General features: G+C 40.0%; 1 protein-coding gene across 1 annotated transcript; it reads left to right on the top strand.

Moving 5' to 3' along the window:
* The first annotated feature begins 1,339 nt into the window (after positions 1 to 1,339).
* On the top strand, positions 1,340 to 11,589 carry nat15 (N-acetyltransferase 15 (GCN5-related, putative)). Its single transcript, XM_041997053.1, has 7 exons — positions 1,340 to 1,553; positions 5,855 to 5,970; positions 6,163 to 6,292; positions 8,983 to 9,079; positions 10,281 to 10,515; positions 10,609 to 10,774; positions 10,870 to 11,589. The coding sequence occupies exons 2-6, from the start codon at positions 5,861 to 5,863 to the stop codon at positions 10,763 to 10,765; spliced, it is 729 nt and encodes a 242-aa protein (XP_041852987.1). The 5' UTR covers positions 1,340 to 1,553; positions 5,855 to 5,860; the 3' UTR covers positions 10,766 to 10,774; positions 10,870 to 11,589.
* Positions 11,590 to 15,579: the final 3,990 nt, after the last annotated feature.

Below are 15,579 nucleotides of genomic sequence, written 5' to 3'. Positions count from 1 at the left end.
GCTGCGGCTCTGTCCTGCGGGTTCTTTCGGTCTAGTTGGGTGGCTCCTCTGCCTCTCAGTTGGCCGTGTGCCCTGGGTCGGTGTCATGGCGGTCGTGGCCGGTGGGCGGCTCCCGGTGCAGACGGCTCCCTGTGATAGTGTTTCCTCACCAGGCTCATCTGTGCTCAACCTCACATTAGTCTTTTAATATGTGCAAGTATGTGTATGTGTGTGTGTATGTGTATGCTTGCTTGTACACAAGCGGGGAGGGAGGGGGTTATCTGTGGGGGTGGGGGGTTGTTTTAACCATGGAAAGCACTTTGTGCTGCATTCTTGTATGAAAAGTGCTATATAAATAAAGATTGATTGATTGATTGATTGATAAAAATAAATCTTTTTTATATATCAGATTTGTGTTTACTTAAAATCTTGCGTTAAAAATAGAAGGAAGCCATAACAGCCACGCAGCAGCAATCATTGCAATTTTTCTTTGTTAAAATAAAGGGTTTGTATTTTTCTTTTATTGATCTGAAAATGCAACAACAAGCCATTATATATCACATTAATGCCTCTGTGGTCTGAAGTAACCAGTCATCTGTTTCCTCTCTCCTTCATCACTTTAGTTTAAATAACATAAGCTTATGAGTTTATCCGGTCATGTGAGCTAGTTGGATGTTTTTCTGAGACAGATTAGATGTCATCCTTTGGTAATAAAAAATATTCAATTATTTATAAGTGCCTGGAATTGTGACAAAATGAATTAAATAAAAGTCAATCATCTGGTTTCAGTTTGGTCCCAGATTAGCGTCATCATGTTGAAGACAGTTAATGGAAACCATGTTCAGTAAATGTCTCGTTCTTCTTCTGGGCACATTCAGTGAAACCACTCTGATGGAGTTCACATTATTTAAATACAAAGGCGATGCGGACGAGGATAATTCTGCATTGATGCTGTGACAAAACATTCAATTACAAGTGATGCAATGTATAGTCATATTGTTTCTGGATTTTCTGGCAGTGCAACAATAAACTTTTTTTTTCAGTTTATAAAGCCATGTTTTTAATGTCATATTCATGACATTTAGAGTGATCAATTGAAATAAAGATGAATTCTAAGGGAGCTCATAATTATCTGACTGCTTGTATTCATTGATGAAAAAAGTAGCAATGTGTAGTAATCAAATCAAATCAAATCAAATCAAATCAAATCAAATCGCGAGACCAGTGAAGATGCACAGCCTGGAATAGTAAGGGCTGTGCTGAGGTTCGACATGTAAGCCAGGAAGTGTCAGTAAAGAGTCAAGCTTGTGGCCAAACGTCTAGTAGAAGAAGAAGAAATCTTCCTAGTGACGTCATACATGGAAGCGGCTCCAAACAGGAAGAAAACAGCCAGCTGTTAACGAAGCAGGTCCTAGCGTAGCAGGCTGTGTTGCTCTGGGACAGTAATGACACAGCGTTGAGAGTCGGGAATAAAGTAGTAGGTTATCATGCTGTGTCCGGAGTAGCGACACTATCCGGTGAAACACAGGGAGTTTAATTCTTCAACTTTCCTCCGGACCGATTGTTGAAACAAGGTACGTTAGCTTAGCACCCTTGCATTAGCCTTGCTAGCTTAGGCTAACCTGTGTGCTAATTACCACACAGCTATTGTGACTTAGAACTATGGACAACCTTGAGCTGTTTCTTACATTTTATGTGTTTCCTTAAGGTCACGATGCCACATTTAGCTGGAATGCTATTAGGGAGAGATTATGAAGAAAAAGAAGAAAAAACAGTTTGTTATTGACATTTCTGTCAACATCCGTAACGTTAGACGAACATCGCAAAGACAAATATTCAGTTAGTGTATTTAAGCAATAACCAGTCATATACTGTTCACAATCAACCCCCATTATGTAACAATAACTACAGACCTGTAGCAGTACCGCTCTTTAATTTATGCATTTATAGATTTGATTGTGTCTAATGATTTGATTTGATGCCAGCTCAAAACTAATAAATCTATACACGACTATCTTTTTTATGACTCTATGACTGAACCTTTATCTAAATACAACCTATGTTTGAGGATCAAACAGTGCCTGTATTTCAGGGACAATAACAGGTTTGTTGCCACAACGTCTGAGTGTATGTTGGATCATATTGGTGTTATGTACATGAATCCCTTCTTGCTATATTAATATTCGGATACATACATACATAGACCCTTCGCAAAAATAGAAACACAGGGGCAGACAAGGCAAGTTTATTTGTAAATTTAATTGTTTGTAAAGAAAGTAAGAAGCATATTGTAACATTAAAAACTAAAGAGAAAGGAAAAAGAAATATTCTAGATAAAAACAGTATAAAAACTTGATCAAATATAAAAATTCAAGCTTAAAAAAGAAACAGATGGCAGATTTGGATGTCTTAAATAAAAACTTTTGAATCCAGGAGGGAAGATCAGATCTTTAGCACCTGATATATTCATAAGGTGATAGTACAGGACAGTGACAGTAGGGAACTGTGGATGATGTGTATACTTATTGATGGACAGCAGCCAGTTCAACATCCATCGCTCTGCCAGCAGATGTCAGGCTGTCCAGCTCTATGCCATAACAGAGCCTGTAAAGATCTGTAGCAGCTTCTTGCAGATGTTGAAGGGACGCCAGGCTCTGAGGAAGTACAGACAGCCTATGTCCTTTCCTGCATAGAGCATCTCTGCTGGCACTTCAGTCCAGCTTATCATCCAGCTGCACTGTCAGGTTATTTGTAGGTGTGTGCACCTCCACACAGTCATCTTTGATGATACAGGTACTGGTTTGGTCTGGCTCTCTGAAAGTCCACCACCATCTTACTGGTCTTGGTGGTGTCAAGAAGCGGTGGTTGGAGTTGCACCATGCTATGAAGTCCTGGATCAGTTCTCCTGAACTTGTCCTCTGTTTCCACTCCTGATATAGCCATGATGGCCGTGTTGTCCACAAACTTCTATCAATGACAGAGCTCTGAGTTTAGAAGTCAGGCCCGTACAGGATAATATTACTCAACACTTGGCCTCATATGTTTGGATCTATGTCAGTCAGGGGGGAAAGGGAAGTTGCCTTCTGCTGCGTTCTGTTCCTAGAAGCCTTCCTGAACTGGACACAAAGGCCATTTCAGTGCTGCTTTCCTTTGCTTGGAATCAGCTGCAACACTTAGTGATTCATCCACTTAATTCTATGAAGTAATTTTCCCTCCCTTTAACGAAGTTATACTAAAATAAACATGTTTTGATTACAAACAATGACGGCAGCTAGAGATTCATCGTGCTTGGCGAATATCCACTCAGTGATGATCTGACACAAAAACTAACCTTGTTCATGAGGCCTATTTTTTCTGTATGTAAGCAGGGCTGTATGTATAATCTTGATCTTAAAGAAAAAGCTGGAACATGTAAGATTACTACAGAAGTGTCAAAATAAAGATATGTGTCAGAGTAATTCACCTAGAACACAGTAGAAAATGTTTCTTTAAAATCCAGAGGTTAGCAGTCCAGTTCATCTAGGAATGATTGAAGTAATGTCTTGTGTGGAAATGGCTACAGTAGAGGCTAAAAGGTGAATCTGAGCAGTCTTACACGATGTTTGATATGGATACAGCTTTCCAATCTATCAGTTGGGAGAATCCCAGAAAGAAGTGAACTCCAAGATAGTATATGACAGGAAAAATGAATACTTCACTATAAAACCCCCTTCATCTCCATGGATACTACCAGGACCTTCATGATTTCATCAAAAAAGAGGACAAAAAAGTCAGAGGAGCAACATTAGCAAAATTTTTTTGGAGCTGGAATAAAACGTTTGTCCACAGGACAGGAAAGGTAAAACATGGTTTCTGATTCTGGATGCTAGCTCCCAGAGTTTCTGTCCCACAGTGATGAGACGGGCATGTTTGTAATCAGCAGAGTCTCTGCTTTCATATGACTCCATATTTGTGTAGTTTTCTTTAAGTGGAATTAGCAGAAGCTCTGAAGTGGACAGTGCTGCTCTTATGTTTTTCTTACATTTCCATATATTTGCTTTGGGGTTTGAACCGTGTTTGGTTTGGATGCCAGCGCTTGGTGGAGTCTTAGCTGAGTTTCTACCCGTCATTTTGCTATTCTGCATGTTGGCATTGCTGCTTCCTGATGTCTGCAAACATCTTCTGTACTACACAAATCTCATACTGACCCCTGTACAGTGGACTGTAGCAAAAAAGAGGTTATTTGAACGTTTTGGCTTCGTAAAATCTCAGAATACTTTAATAAAATTTCTTTTAATTTTTAAATGTTTTTTTTCCAGATCAAGTAGAGCAGGGATGTCAGACTCTGGCCCTCAAGAGCTGCTGTCCTGCAGGTTTTAGGTGTTTCTCCGCTTACAAAACAAGCCTGTTAAATACCCATTTATTTATATCAGATATGTTACAGCAGGAAAATGTCTAAAACCTGCAGGACAGTGGCCCTAAAGGACCAGAGTTCTTCGAAGTAGACAAAGAAAATCTTGAACTATTAGTGTTGCAGTTTTCTGTGGAATTTGTGACAGCTTGAAATGTTAGGGTTTGGGTTTTATTAATTAAAAACAAAACAAAAAAATCTTCATAATTCTGGTCCTAAATTTCTGGTATAGCAGCTGATACATCGGCTTTTGCTAAGTGGATTGATGATTTATATGTGGGCCGTTTGCAGGCCATGGGCATTAATTTGACCCTCGCAAAAACTGCTTCTAACAAAAACGGAATAATATTTTTTTACCACTTTTTTTTGCTCAGATGTTTTAATTATCTTCAGTCCTAATCAAAAATACCAAATATGACAATCCTTCAAAATTATTTTTTAACCCTGTAAAATGCCAGTTTTCCAACACAAAGTCACTGTTTTTATGAAACAAAAACAGAAAAGTTTGAGTTTTTTGTAGAAAATTATTAGGATTCTTTGCTCTTTTATGTATCATCATCCTCTACATTTACTAAATGTAGCGATAATGACCAGCATCTCACCGCACATCAACCCCTTTTCATCAATCAGTGACTGTCGAAATTTGCACCTCTACAGTCAGTCTTTTTATGGTCTCCCTTTAGATTTTTCTGTTATCTTTCTCCTTGCTTCAAATTTAGACACACCTCCTTGGAAATACCTCCACCTCATCCTGAGCTGAATGACCTTCTCGAAGGAGTTTTATAATCTTTCCCAGTGTTCCCACTCCAACAACTCTTTTTTTTTGAGGGTCATGTTTCAGTCAGGTGCAACAGCGTCCAGAGGTCTGCAGGCTTATTGCATAGTTAAATTTGTGCAGGTATTTGTTTTAAAAATGCAAAATATAAGGCGACTCAATCTTTTTTACCTCAATGCTTGATGTGGAAAGTTAGGTCCAAAAAGGTCAGCGTTTTTATTTAATTTATTTCAGGTGTGTTTATCAAAGTCAGATAGTTAAGGTGTTAAATAAATGGTAAAAAATAATTAAATAGATCTGTGATTTCTCTGTTTTTGTACAAATTCTGTACAAAATAGAATTCTTTACCACCTCCCCCGCATAGTGATTTAATCATTTTTTAGTATATTCTACTTTGTGTTCTCACAGGTTTTGCTGTGATTTCTTATATTTTGTACTCTCTGAATTTTCGGGGATTTTCTAATCTTGAGTGTTATTTTAATTGTATGTCACACTTCCTCTTTCACACACACATTCATGCTTAAATCACTTCTTATTCTGCACATGCAGCATTTTTCGCTTTCACACTCACTCATTTTATTTTCAGTTTTGGTCTCTTCCCCCACCCGATTTGTTTTCCTCCATTCCGAAAGAAAACTGAAATCCAGGAATGTTGTTGTTGTATTTCTTTCCTAAAGATCTAAACTGATAAGTTGTCTGGGTCTTTGCAGGTGTGAATGAGTGACGTGGTGCCTCCCACAGCTCTCACTGAAGTCCAGCTCCGCTTCCTCTGCCACGATGACATAGAGAACGTCAAGCACCTCTGTGCTGATTGGTTCCCAATTGAGTAAGGTTTCAAAGTTTTCTGGGACATTGTTAAATAATGTGCTCATTTTAACACATTTGTTCACGTCTTAGTGTTTTGCGTCAGCACGGACCGGTTTACTGCATTTTGCATTAGCTCACTAAGAACAGACATGGGTTTAGAAAGTGTGTGGCATCCCAAACATTTATAATCCTGTCTGGTGTATGTCTCTAGGTACCCAGACTCATGGTATCAAGATATCACCTCCAACAAGAAGTTCTTCTCCCTCGCTGCCACCTTCAGAGGGGGCATCGTGGGAATGATTGTGGCCGAGATCAAAGGCCGAACCAAAGTACACAAAGAGGTATGATGTGTGGTTGGGCTGAGATGCACAGTAATGAAAGGAAGTCTGCGAGCTCTTTCTCTCCGGAGCTGCTGGTAGGAAAAGTCATAATTAGATGCCTTACATTAAGGTCTGTTTTTAATGTGCTAATTAGACAAAGCAGATGCTCCCAGACTAAAGGACACTCGTTAGCTTCAAATACGATACAAGTGAGAAACGACTGAAGGAGAGCTGCAGCTGCACCGAGCAGAAAAAGAAAAATGTCATTTATTTTAGACGCAAGGCTCTAAATACCCTGTGCTTGTGCAAGTAAAATTGGAGCGCTGCACTTAATTTTTACTGCATGTACACCAGTGCAAGAATAGAAAAATCCGGCAACTTGCAGTGCAGCCAACTTAAGCCTGGTACACACATAACCATTTTTTTAATCTTATGAGATTTTTCATCTGGTCGAGAACTCACTCATGAAAATAAAAAAAAAAAAGTTTTGATCGTACTGTGTGTGGTGTGCTCCGATAAAGAACAACACACACATGACGATGCTGTCCCGCAACCAAGCGGTGAAATGTGATGCCTATGCGGATGTGCAGAAATTGCAGTTCACTCCTCGTCCGATAGGGGCTGGCTCTAAAACTGTGTCAGTCCCCATAGACTCCTATGTTAAAAAGACCAACTTCACAGCAGAAATAAACATTTTTAAAGCCTTGTACAAAAATCCATTTTAGGATTAATAGGTCAAGTTTACCTTCATGACAACTGTGAGGGGGGAGGATTTTTTTATAACTCATCCGGGACTAACGACATTTGGACACTGCCCAGATGGTGGCAGTGGGAAACGCCCAACTAGCTTCACTTTTGCTCTCCAGAAACCTACAGGTGACATCATGGAGGCTCCGTCCATCTTTTATATACAGTCGAAACGTAGAAGAAGAACCAAAGCAACAACCGACATAAAACAAAGAAGAACCAAAGCAACAACCGACATAAAACGAAGAAGAACCATAGCAACAACCGACATAAAACGAAGAAGAACCATAGCAACAACCGACATAAAATGAAGAAGAAATATAGCAACAGTCGGAAAACACAGCACACAGCATGGAAGAGGATATATAGGACGAGGGAATGATGGCGGTCTTGGGACTATTGTTAACAGAAAAAGCCAGAACTGAAAAAAACAACAGACTGGAGGCGGCGTGAACACAGACTTTATTTACTTCCTTGTTCCCCAGCCAGCTCGCTCTCTGATTGGCTACATTCTGTACCACATCACCACCCACACAGTCACAATGCACGAGTCGTCGGCTTTCCTCAGAAATCGGCTCTGAAATATTGAACATGTTCAATATTTCCGATTGTCGACTACGACCCGTTTCGGAGCAGATTATCAGGACAAATCTGCTTGTAACACACCACAGACCAAATGATAATTGGACAGGGAAATCTCACGATGATCAGGCGATTGCTGTCCAAGGTTGGGAAGAGGCAAAATCAGGACAAAAACTGCCCAAATATTGTTATGTGTGTAGCAGGTTTTAGCAAGTATAGCTCTTTATTAAGTTTTCAGACCTCTCCAGTGACTCTTTTCACACAAAAAGCAACTACCGACAATCTAAAGACTTCTGTTGATTTTGGAGACTTTTGATGTGAAAGCACATATTGTACATAAGAGTCATTTATTAGAGCTGGGTTCACCATCTCCGGTCCTCGAGGGCCGGTATCCTGCAGGTATTGGATGTTTCGCTGCAGCAACACAGCTGATTCAAATGATTGGGACATTTACAGACTTGTGCAGAACCTAACAACAAGCTGCTGGAGATCCATTATATTTACATTATTTGCTGCAGTAGGGAAACATCCAATACTTGCAGGACACCCGCTCTCGAGGACCAGAGTTGGTGATCCCTGGCGTAGAGCATAAATAGGCCTTTACTCTTCTCAGTGAGCAGCAGTGGCTCTGTCCTCACGCTGCCGTACATCCCAGCTGCAGAGCTGTTTTCAGACAATGAACTGCACGAAGCTGCAGCTGGTTGACCCAGGCCTGGATTACTGTCACATATTAATGTCTGTTAAAAACTTTTCAAGGGTTAAAAACGCTTTACTGTCACATGTTGTACTTTTTTTATTTTTTTAATAGGGCTGGGCACATTACACGCTATCACATGTTATTTTCTGGTTGTTATCTTGTGTCCCAGCCACGGAGATAATCTGTGGGTGTCCTGCCGCAGGGGTCACCTGAACTGATGTCTACCTATGCCTCTACATGTGAAACAAACGTGAACTCGATGAAAACTTATTCCTGGCGCATTTCATTAGGATCACAGAAGGCAAAAAAGTTTTGTTTACAGCATTTCTGTTTATTTTTCACCCTGAACATGTCATCACCTCGCTGCACAATTTCTAGAGTCTAATACTTTCGACTGCCTCATGAGGCCCAAAGCAGAAAGCTAGAGATTGATCTGCAGATGTATGATGTAGAATCTACGGTTTTCTTTTGGATTTAAAATCAGCTGCAGCTCTTCCACACAGCTGCCTCAGAAAAATCCCTTTTGGAAAAGGATTTGCATTTAGAAAAATCCCACTTCTGTGTTTAGTTTGCAGTTGAATGAGCAGAGAAAACTCACTGAATACTAAATGCTGTAATTGAAGTAATGGATTATTTATATGGGAACAAAGCTGTGTATTGATCTGCTGTTTGCTTTGTCTGATAGGATGGAGACATCCTGGCCTCCAGTTTTCCTGTCGACACACAGGTAGCCTACATCCTCAGCCTGGGAGTAGTCAAGGAGTTCAGGAAACATGGCATAGGTACCGCTCCCCTTCTCTCTCTCTCTCGCTCTCTCTCTCTCTCTCTCACACACACACACACACATACACACAGACAAGATGTGACCTCTTTTTATCCATAAGAGATGTTTTTATGTGTAACATAATCATGAGCAGAATCAGACGTTAACACTGAAGCTGGTGTTTTCTGCTTCTGCAGAACAAAGACGAGGTCTGAATGTTTTTATATAAAATGTTAAGAGGAACCGTTTGAGACCAGGTGTGGCTGGACGGTTCGTTTACATGTGAAAAGCTACCTGGTGTGTTCATCAGTGTGTCCTGTCAGCTATTTCGTAAATCTGACTCCAGAACAGCTTAGCTTTGAAACTAACACAACAAAAGGATCAGTTGTTCAGGTTTTATCTTTCATAGGTGCAAGTATTGGTAAACTAAACAGCTTTGCTTCATTTTTTCAAGTTTCCAAATCAAATTATTGTTTGTTAAAGTAACTGTGCATGTTTGCAGAATATGATAAATCAAAGAAAACAACTGTTAAACTAAATGGTACCAAAGTTTTGACTAAAAAACATTTGTAAATTAGTGTTACCTGATTTATAATCATAGATTTCATGGGTTCTAGCAAGCTCTCCTCCAGTTTTAGGGATGCACAATACCTATCAGTCCGATAATTATCGAGCCAATAACAGGAAATTATTGCGTCATTCCGATAAGTCCAATATCATAATGACTTCCCCCGATAACATATATATTTTTGTGCTCCACTTATACTGTGAGACCTGAATGGTTTGCAGTTAATGCTGCGTTCATGTGACATTGGCATAAAAAGAGGAAAATATTTCTGACTGGAAAAATGTAAGAATAACCTCTCATGTTGGAAGACAACTCGTTAAAACTCGGTCATAGTTTTGTTACTTTTTAAAATTTTGTTATCTGACCAGAAGACTGACTTAAACCGACATCCAGTGTATTTTTCGACATGCTACAGTAAAAGCGTGAACTTGAAAAGGCTGGAAGCACAACTAGCAAACGTTGGAACGGGGTCCATCCATAAGGGGCTTGTCATGCCGCACTGGTGTTAATTGTGTTAAAAATTTTAACGCAATTACATAAATTAATGCTGTTAACGCATTATTTTTGACAGCCCTATTAATAAGATCAAATGAGTGCATCATCTCTCCTCCATCTAACTGATGGCACTCTTTTTCTCCTTCCAACCTCTCAGGCTCCCTACTGCTGGACAGTCTGAAGGAGCACATCTCTACGACGGCCCAGGACCACTGTAAGGCGATCTACCTGCACGTCCTCACCACCAACAACACTGCCATCCAGTTCTATGAGAACAGGGACTTCAGGCAGCACCACTACCTGCCCTACTACTACTCCATACGTGGTGTCCTCAAAGATGGCTTCACATACGTACTCTACATTAACGGGGGTCATCCACCCTGGACAATATTATATCCTTTGTACCTGCCTGAGTTTTGTTTTCCTACATATCAGATAAACAAATCCAGTACAAATTTTCATATTTTCTTTAACCTCTGCTTCACTGACTACATCCAGCACATCGGCTCCACTCTGGCCAGCCTGAGCCCCTGTTCGCTCCCCCAGAGGCTGTACCGCCAGGCCCAGTCCCTGCTACGGTCTCTGCTCCCCTGGTCCAACATCGCCTCCAAGACCGGCATACAGTACAGCAGAACCATGTGACGCAGCAAAGTGAGCAGCAATCACAACAGGAGCTGCACCTCTTTGTTTTCCACCTTTCATACGTTTTGATTTTCATTTCTTGTCTTTGTGTTTTTATTTTTCAGCCACTCGGATCCGTGTCTTCCCTCCCTGATCGGACCAAGATGTCCACTCACATCATTCTCAATCTCCTCTGGCATCCCCTCAGGTTCACTTTCCAGACTTTTCCCCCCTCCGTTCAGTACCCTTTTTGCACTAATAGCACAGGATTCATGTTCGCAGCTCCAGATAAAGATAAACAGGGTTGTTGCTCTGCAGCATCATCAGCACTGCACCTGCTTTATGGTCCTTTACATCCTTTACTTCCACATGTTCAACACTATCCCTCGTTTGCCCCGTCATCCCACAATCGAGCCAATATGATGACCCACAAACACATGAAGGCAAGCACAGGTTGCAGTTTTGGTGTGAACGGGTGACGCACACACCGGAAACCCGTGCAGAGACTTACCTTTTAACCCTACCTTTCTTCTCCTGCCTCCATCCCGTCAACCACCGCTGTCACAGACGATGTATACTATTTGTATATTATATATACTAAGATAATATGTGAATTTATCTCAATGTGTGTGTCTATTCTATGCTGTTAGTAGGTCTGTTTGGAAGATAACCTGATCTTTTGTCCCCATTTCTTTTTAAATTATAGACTAAATCCATAGTCAGCTCCAGCTTGTAAGATAAACACCAGTTAAAGTCAAATGTAATTGGCCTGTTATGACTTTATAGGTAGATTAGAATACATTGAATTATACACAGGAAATATTAAAAAACATTTTCTTTGTGAACACTCATGAATTCAGCAGCTTTTCTGTGAACTTGTGTCAATTACGAAGGGGTAATGTCGGACGGTTCACGCCGCTGCGTTGTCCATTCATTTCTGATAATGGACACCTCGAAGGGCATTATCCCGCTTATACCATGGTCACTTATGAAAGAAATAAATATTAAATCAATGATTAATATGTTAATGTTGTTTTTTTTACCGTTAGAAATCGGACGTTTTTCACAAGACGCGGCTGAGTGGACTATTTCGTTGTGACGCGTTGTCAAGGTAACCGGCTCTGACACAGAACCTGCAGCTCGGTCGGCCGCAGTTATGTTACGTGACACACACATTTCAGAGGGCGGTGCAGCTCTTACAGCTTGTGTGTGTCCAGAGGATGATGCGACATTCACTCTGATCATTAAATGTGTATCAAGTATGTAAGTAAGGTAATCAAGACAGGACGACGGGAGGAACTATTTAAAATTAAATGCAACATTGCTTTTGAATGTGACATTTCATAAAGATACTGGCATGTCCATAGTGGTGTTTGAAGGATGGAGATTTAATGTTTGTGGACCCTGACCACTGCTAGTTGGGACGTTGCTTGACGACAAAATGATACTCCATTCGCATCTCTCCTAGACTGACGGAGCCCAGTAAGCCGTCACAGACATGATCTGGCGTGTCTCCAGCTCGGCGTCTGAGAGTCGACCGACGGCCGTGCTTCGGACACTGGGCTTCGTGTAAATCTGCGACAGACCTACCTTAAAGAAACAATATTAAACACACAGGCTATTAATGAGGGCAGAAGGGGGGTTAGGTGTAATACATAGGGCTACATTATTATTGTACAGACATCTTCACGTGTCTCCCAGTTAGTGGACACCCATTGGCTCCCTGGAGTACTATACAAGATTTTGTGTCTGGGGGACATTGAAACTTTTTACTGGGCACAGGGGATCCCTGGGCCTTGCGAATATAAAACCTCTTAGGTTTTGCTTGTGTGGGTGGTTTGGATCTTTGTGATTTTTAGTGTCAGGATTGTGAGCTAGGCTGACGTATTCAACGCCACCCTCGTCTCTCTGGATGCTGGAAGATGTCATGGTCAGCTCCCTTCCTGCCACGCCGAGCCAAACACAGCTGGATGTCAAACCACACCTTTCTGACGAGGGCGAGGGCCGTATCGGGAGACAGCGCAGATGAACATCTGAATATCTCAAGGTCCGACTCAGGGATGCGAGGATGGTGGAAGCTGGTGTCTTTCCCACTCTTTCTGGAACGTTTCAGTGTCACCTTAAAAACCGCATTACTGCTCTTGAACAGTGTCGCTAATGATGTTGACATCTCTTAAGTGGCGATTAATGCCGGCTCTCAAACTCTTTAGTCGACCGGACGGAAGCATAAAACAGTCGCAAAATGTCATGGAGAGTCGTGGCAGTGTTGCACTCAAAGTTTATGTCCATGTTTTTCTGAGCCAGGAAGTCTTTTAATGTTTTAACTGCTCATTTCGTGGTTTTCTTTGTGTTTACCTCTAAATTGTTTAATTCCTCCGGTGTCTTCCTCTTCTGCTTCATCCCAGTCTTCAAAATGATCAACTTCACCAAACAGGTTAAAGAAAACTATAAAATCACTCATGTCTTGCCATTGTGATAAAAAACGGTATGTGCTGAGTTTCTGTTGCCACGGTTACCAGCTAGTGTTTAGCCAGCGCAATATTTTGCAATAATCAGGCTATTTGATCGAAAAAATTTTTTATAGGTGTCCTATAACACTTTTTAATGGACACCCTACAGCCAATCAGATTTGAGTATTCACCCAGACCATGGTATAAATTGAATTATACACAGGAAACATTAAGAAACAATGCAAACATTTTCTTTTGTGAACACTCATGAAATCAGCAGCTTTTCTGTGAATTTACTTAAATATATACAATCATATTATTCCACAAATTCAGGGCCAAAATATGGTCATACCTCCAAAACAAGCCAGCTCGTCTGCTGTGTTTCCTGCTGTTTTCCATGTATAATTCATGCAAGAGAAAAAGAGAGTACTTATTTGAGTTATTTTAAGAAGTGACTGGTTACATCTGTGTTATTTTTTTCTATATATATAAATGTAATGTTGCTGCTAATGTAGAGGCCTTTATATTTTTTTTTCCTTTCAGATTTTAAAATGCAACCCAGGTTAGGTTTTTATGTCAACCCCATAGAGGAGATGAGACGTTAAAGAAAGCAATGATCCCAAACACAAGCATCATCCGTGTGTGTGTGTCCATATTTATTCACACAGCGTCTGAAATGAGCTACTCTTCTGTGCCAAATGGTGGTGGTTTAGTCAGAGAGCAACATTCTCAGTTTTATTGCGTTTTCTGTTGCTGTTAATTTGGTTTTACACTCAGATCTGAGCAGAGGTGTAAGATGACTGTGTGTGGGGGAAAATGTGCATTTATTAATAAAAAGGTGGAAATTTCCCTCCTGAGCTGCCCTGGGAAGGTGATATTGAATTTGACATTTCAGACATTGTTTATGCAATAAATCTGTTTTATTTGAGTGATTGTAAAGATTGTGTTGTGTGGTTGGCCCTGCTTCTGGACTGTTTTTACATTTTTGTTCTAACATAACTATTGTTCTTCCTACCTTGCACTTTCTTGTTTTCATTCCCATTATACTAAGGTTTCACTTCATTGTGACTCAGTGTTGCAACTCTGTCAATTTGGCTTGAGACTTGAGAAACAAAGATTAAAATAATGTTTCAAATCAAATCCTGGCTTCCAGTCCTGAGAGTTAGTCAAGCTTAAAAAAGAAATCTTGGACTTCTAGACACGTGATGGCAGCTTTTCTGACCTGAACGTGTCTTAGAGTAAAAAATGTCTCATTTAATTCAATTACAGAAACAATCCTGAGATGATTCCACAGTGTTTGTCTCTGTTTTTCCTCTGAGAAACATATCAGGCCTGGTTCACCAGAATCTTCTTAAGAATCTTCCTCAGTTGTTCAATTGAGCTTTCAGCAGTTCACAACAAAGTCATCTCCGAGCACTTTACAGATACAGTCCAATACGGTTCACTGTAGTTCAATTATAATCCAATTAAATCCACAATAGTCCAGTTTGTAATAATTGTCTTCATAAAAGCAGAGTAATAAATGACTTATTACAGGTTTCTTTTTCTAACCTTTAGTTTTTTTCAGGTGAAATGTTTGAGAACCATTTTTTTTATTTACAAACATGACCTGGCCAAGAGGCCCCGTACAGACGAAATAAATACAGAAACACATACTGTACATATGACAATATAAACATACCAAACCCGATAAAAATGGCAAGAGTAAGAAAAAAATGTTAATGTAGTATTAACTGGACAGAAGAAAAAAGAAATATGTGTGTATGTATGAGTATTAATAAAAAGAGAGAAAGAAATGTCTGTAGGACCCAGTTAAAAGGTGTCCAAACCTCCGACTGGCACCGCACGTATGAATGCATGCGATGTGATTAACAAGAGCAATGATCAATAATCTGTTTCAGTTTGAACTTGAAAATGGGAGAGTGTCAAAGTTGTAAGTTTAAGGGTATTTTGTATATTTATCCTGTTGATTGCTGCTGCAAAACTAAAGAATTTTTCGGCCATTAATAGCAGAGGTGTTAGGAGTGAATACTTGATGTAGTGCAGCATGTACTGCAAGAGATGATGGGTACGGACGGTGGCTAAATGCTGAGGAAGTGAAACCAGTGATGTGTACTTATGTACTTACTCTTTTTAACACAAAAAAAATCTTCAATCTCCTCTTTATTCTTTTTTGTATTGAATTGAACTGAGTAGAGATTTTTTTTACCTTATTTTATTTTATTGCGTCTTAAAGTTTTACTTTTATCATTTTAAACTATTTTAATGAAGGTTCATTTAATAAAAATCCTTGTATCTAGGCTTTTATTTCACTGAACTTGGTCTCTTTCTCTTATATAATTCAGCTGAATTATTTTCCTTTAATTCTATTTCATTTTATTGTAT

This window comes from Melanotaenia boesemani, chromosome 2 (assembly GCF_017639745.1).
Source record: "Melanotaenia boesemani isolate fMelBoe1 chromosome 2, fMelBoe1.pri, whole genome shotgun sequence".
Classification (NCBI taxonomy): domain Eukaryota; kingdom Metazoa; phylum Chordata; class Actinopteri; order Atheriniformes; family Melanotaeniidae; genus Melanotaenia; species Melanotaenia boesemani.
Note: the sequence above shows the minus strand (reverse complement) of the source record. Positions and strands in the feature narration are given on the sequence as shown.

Bases quoted from the DNA above. Each gene is read 5' to 3' on its own strand.
- nat15 (XM_041997053.1), top strand. From the start codon at position 5,861: ATGAGTGACGTGGTGCCTCCCACAGCTCTCACTGAAGTCCAGCTCCGC. The intron at 5,971-6,162 runs GTAAGGTTTCAA...GTATGTCTCTAG, and splicing joins GCTGATTGGTTCCCAATTGA to GTACCCAGACTCATGGTATC. The intron at 6,293-8,982 runs GTATGATGTGTG...TTTGTCTGATAG, and splicing joins GAACCAAAGTACACAAAGAG to GATGGAGACATCCTGGCCTC.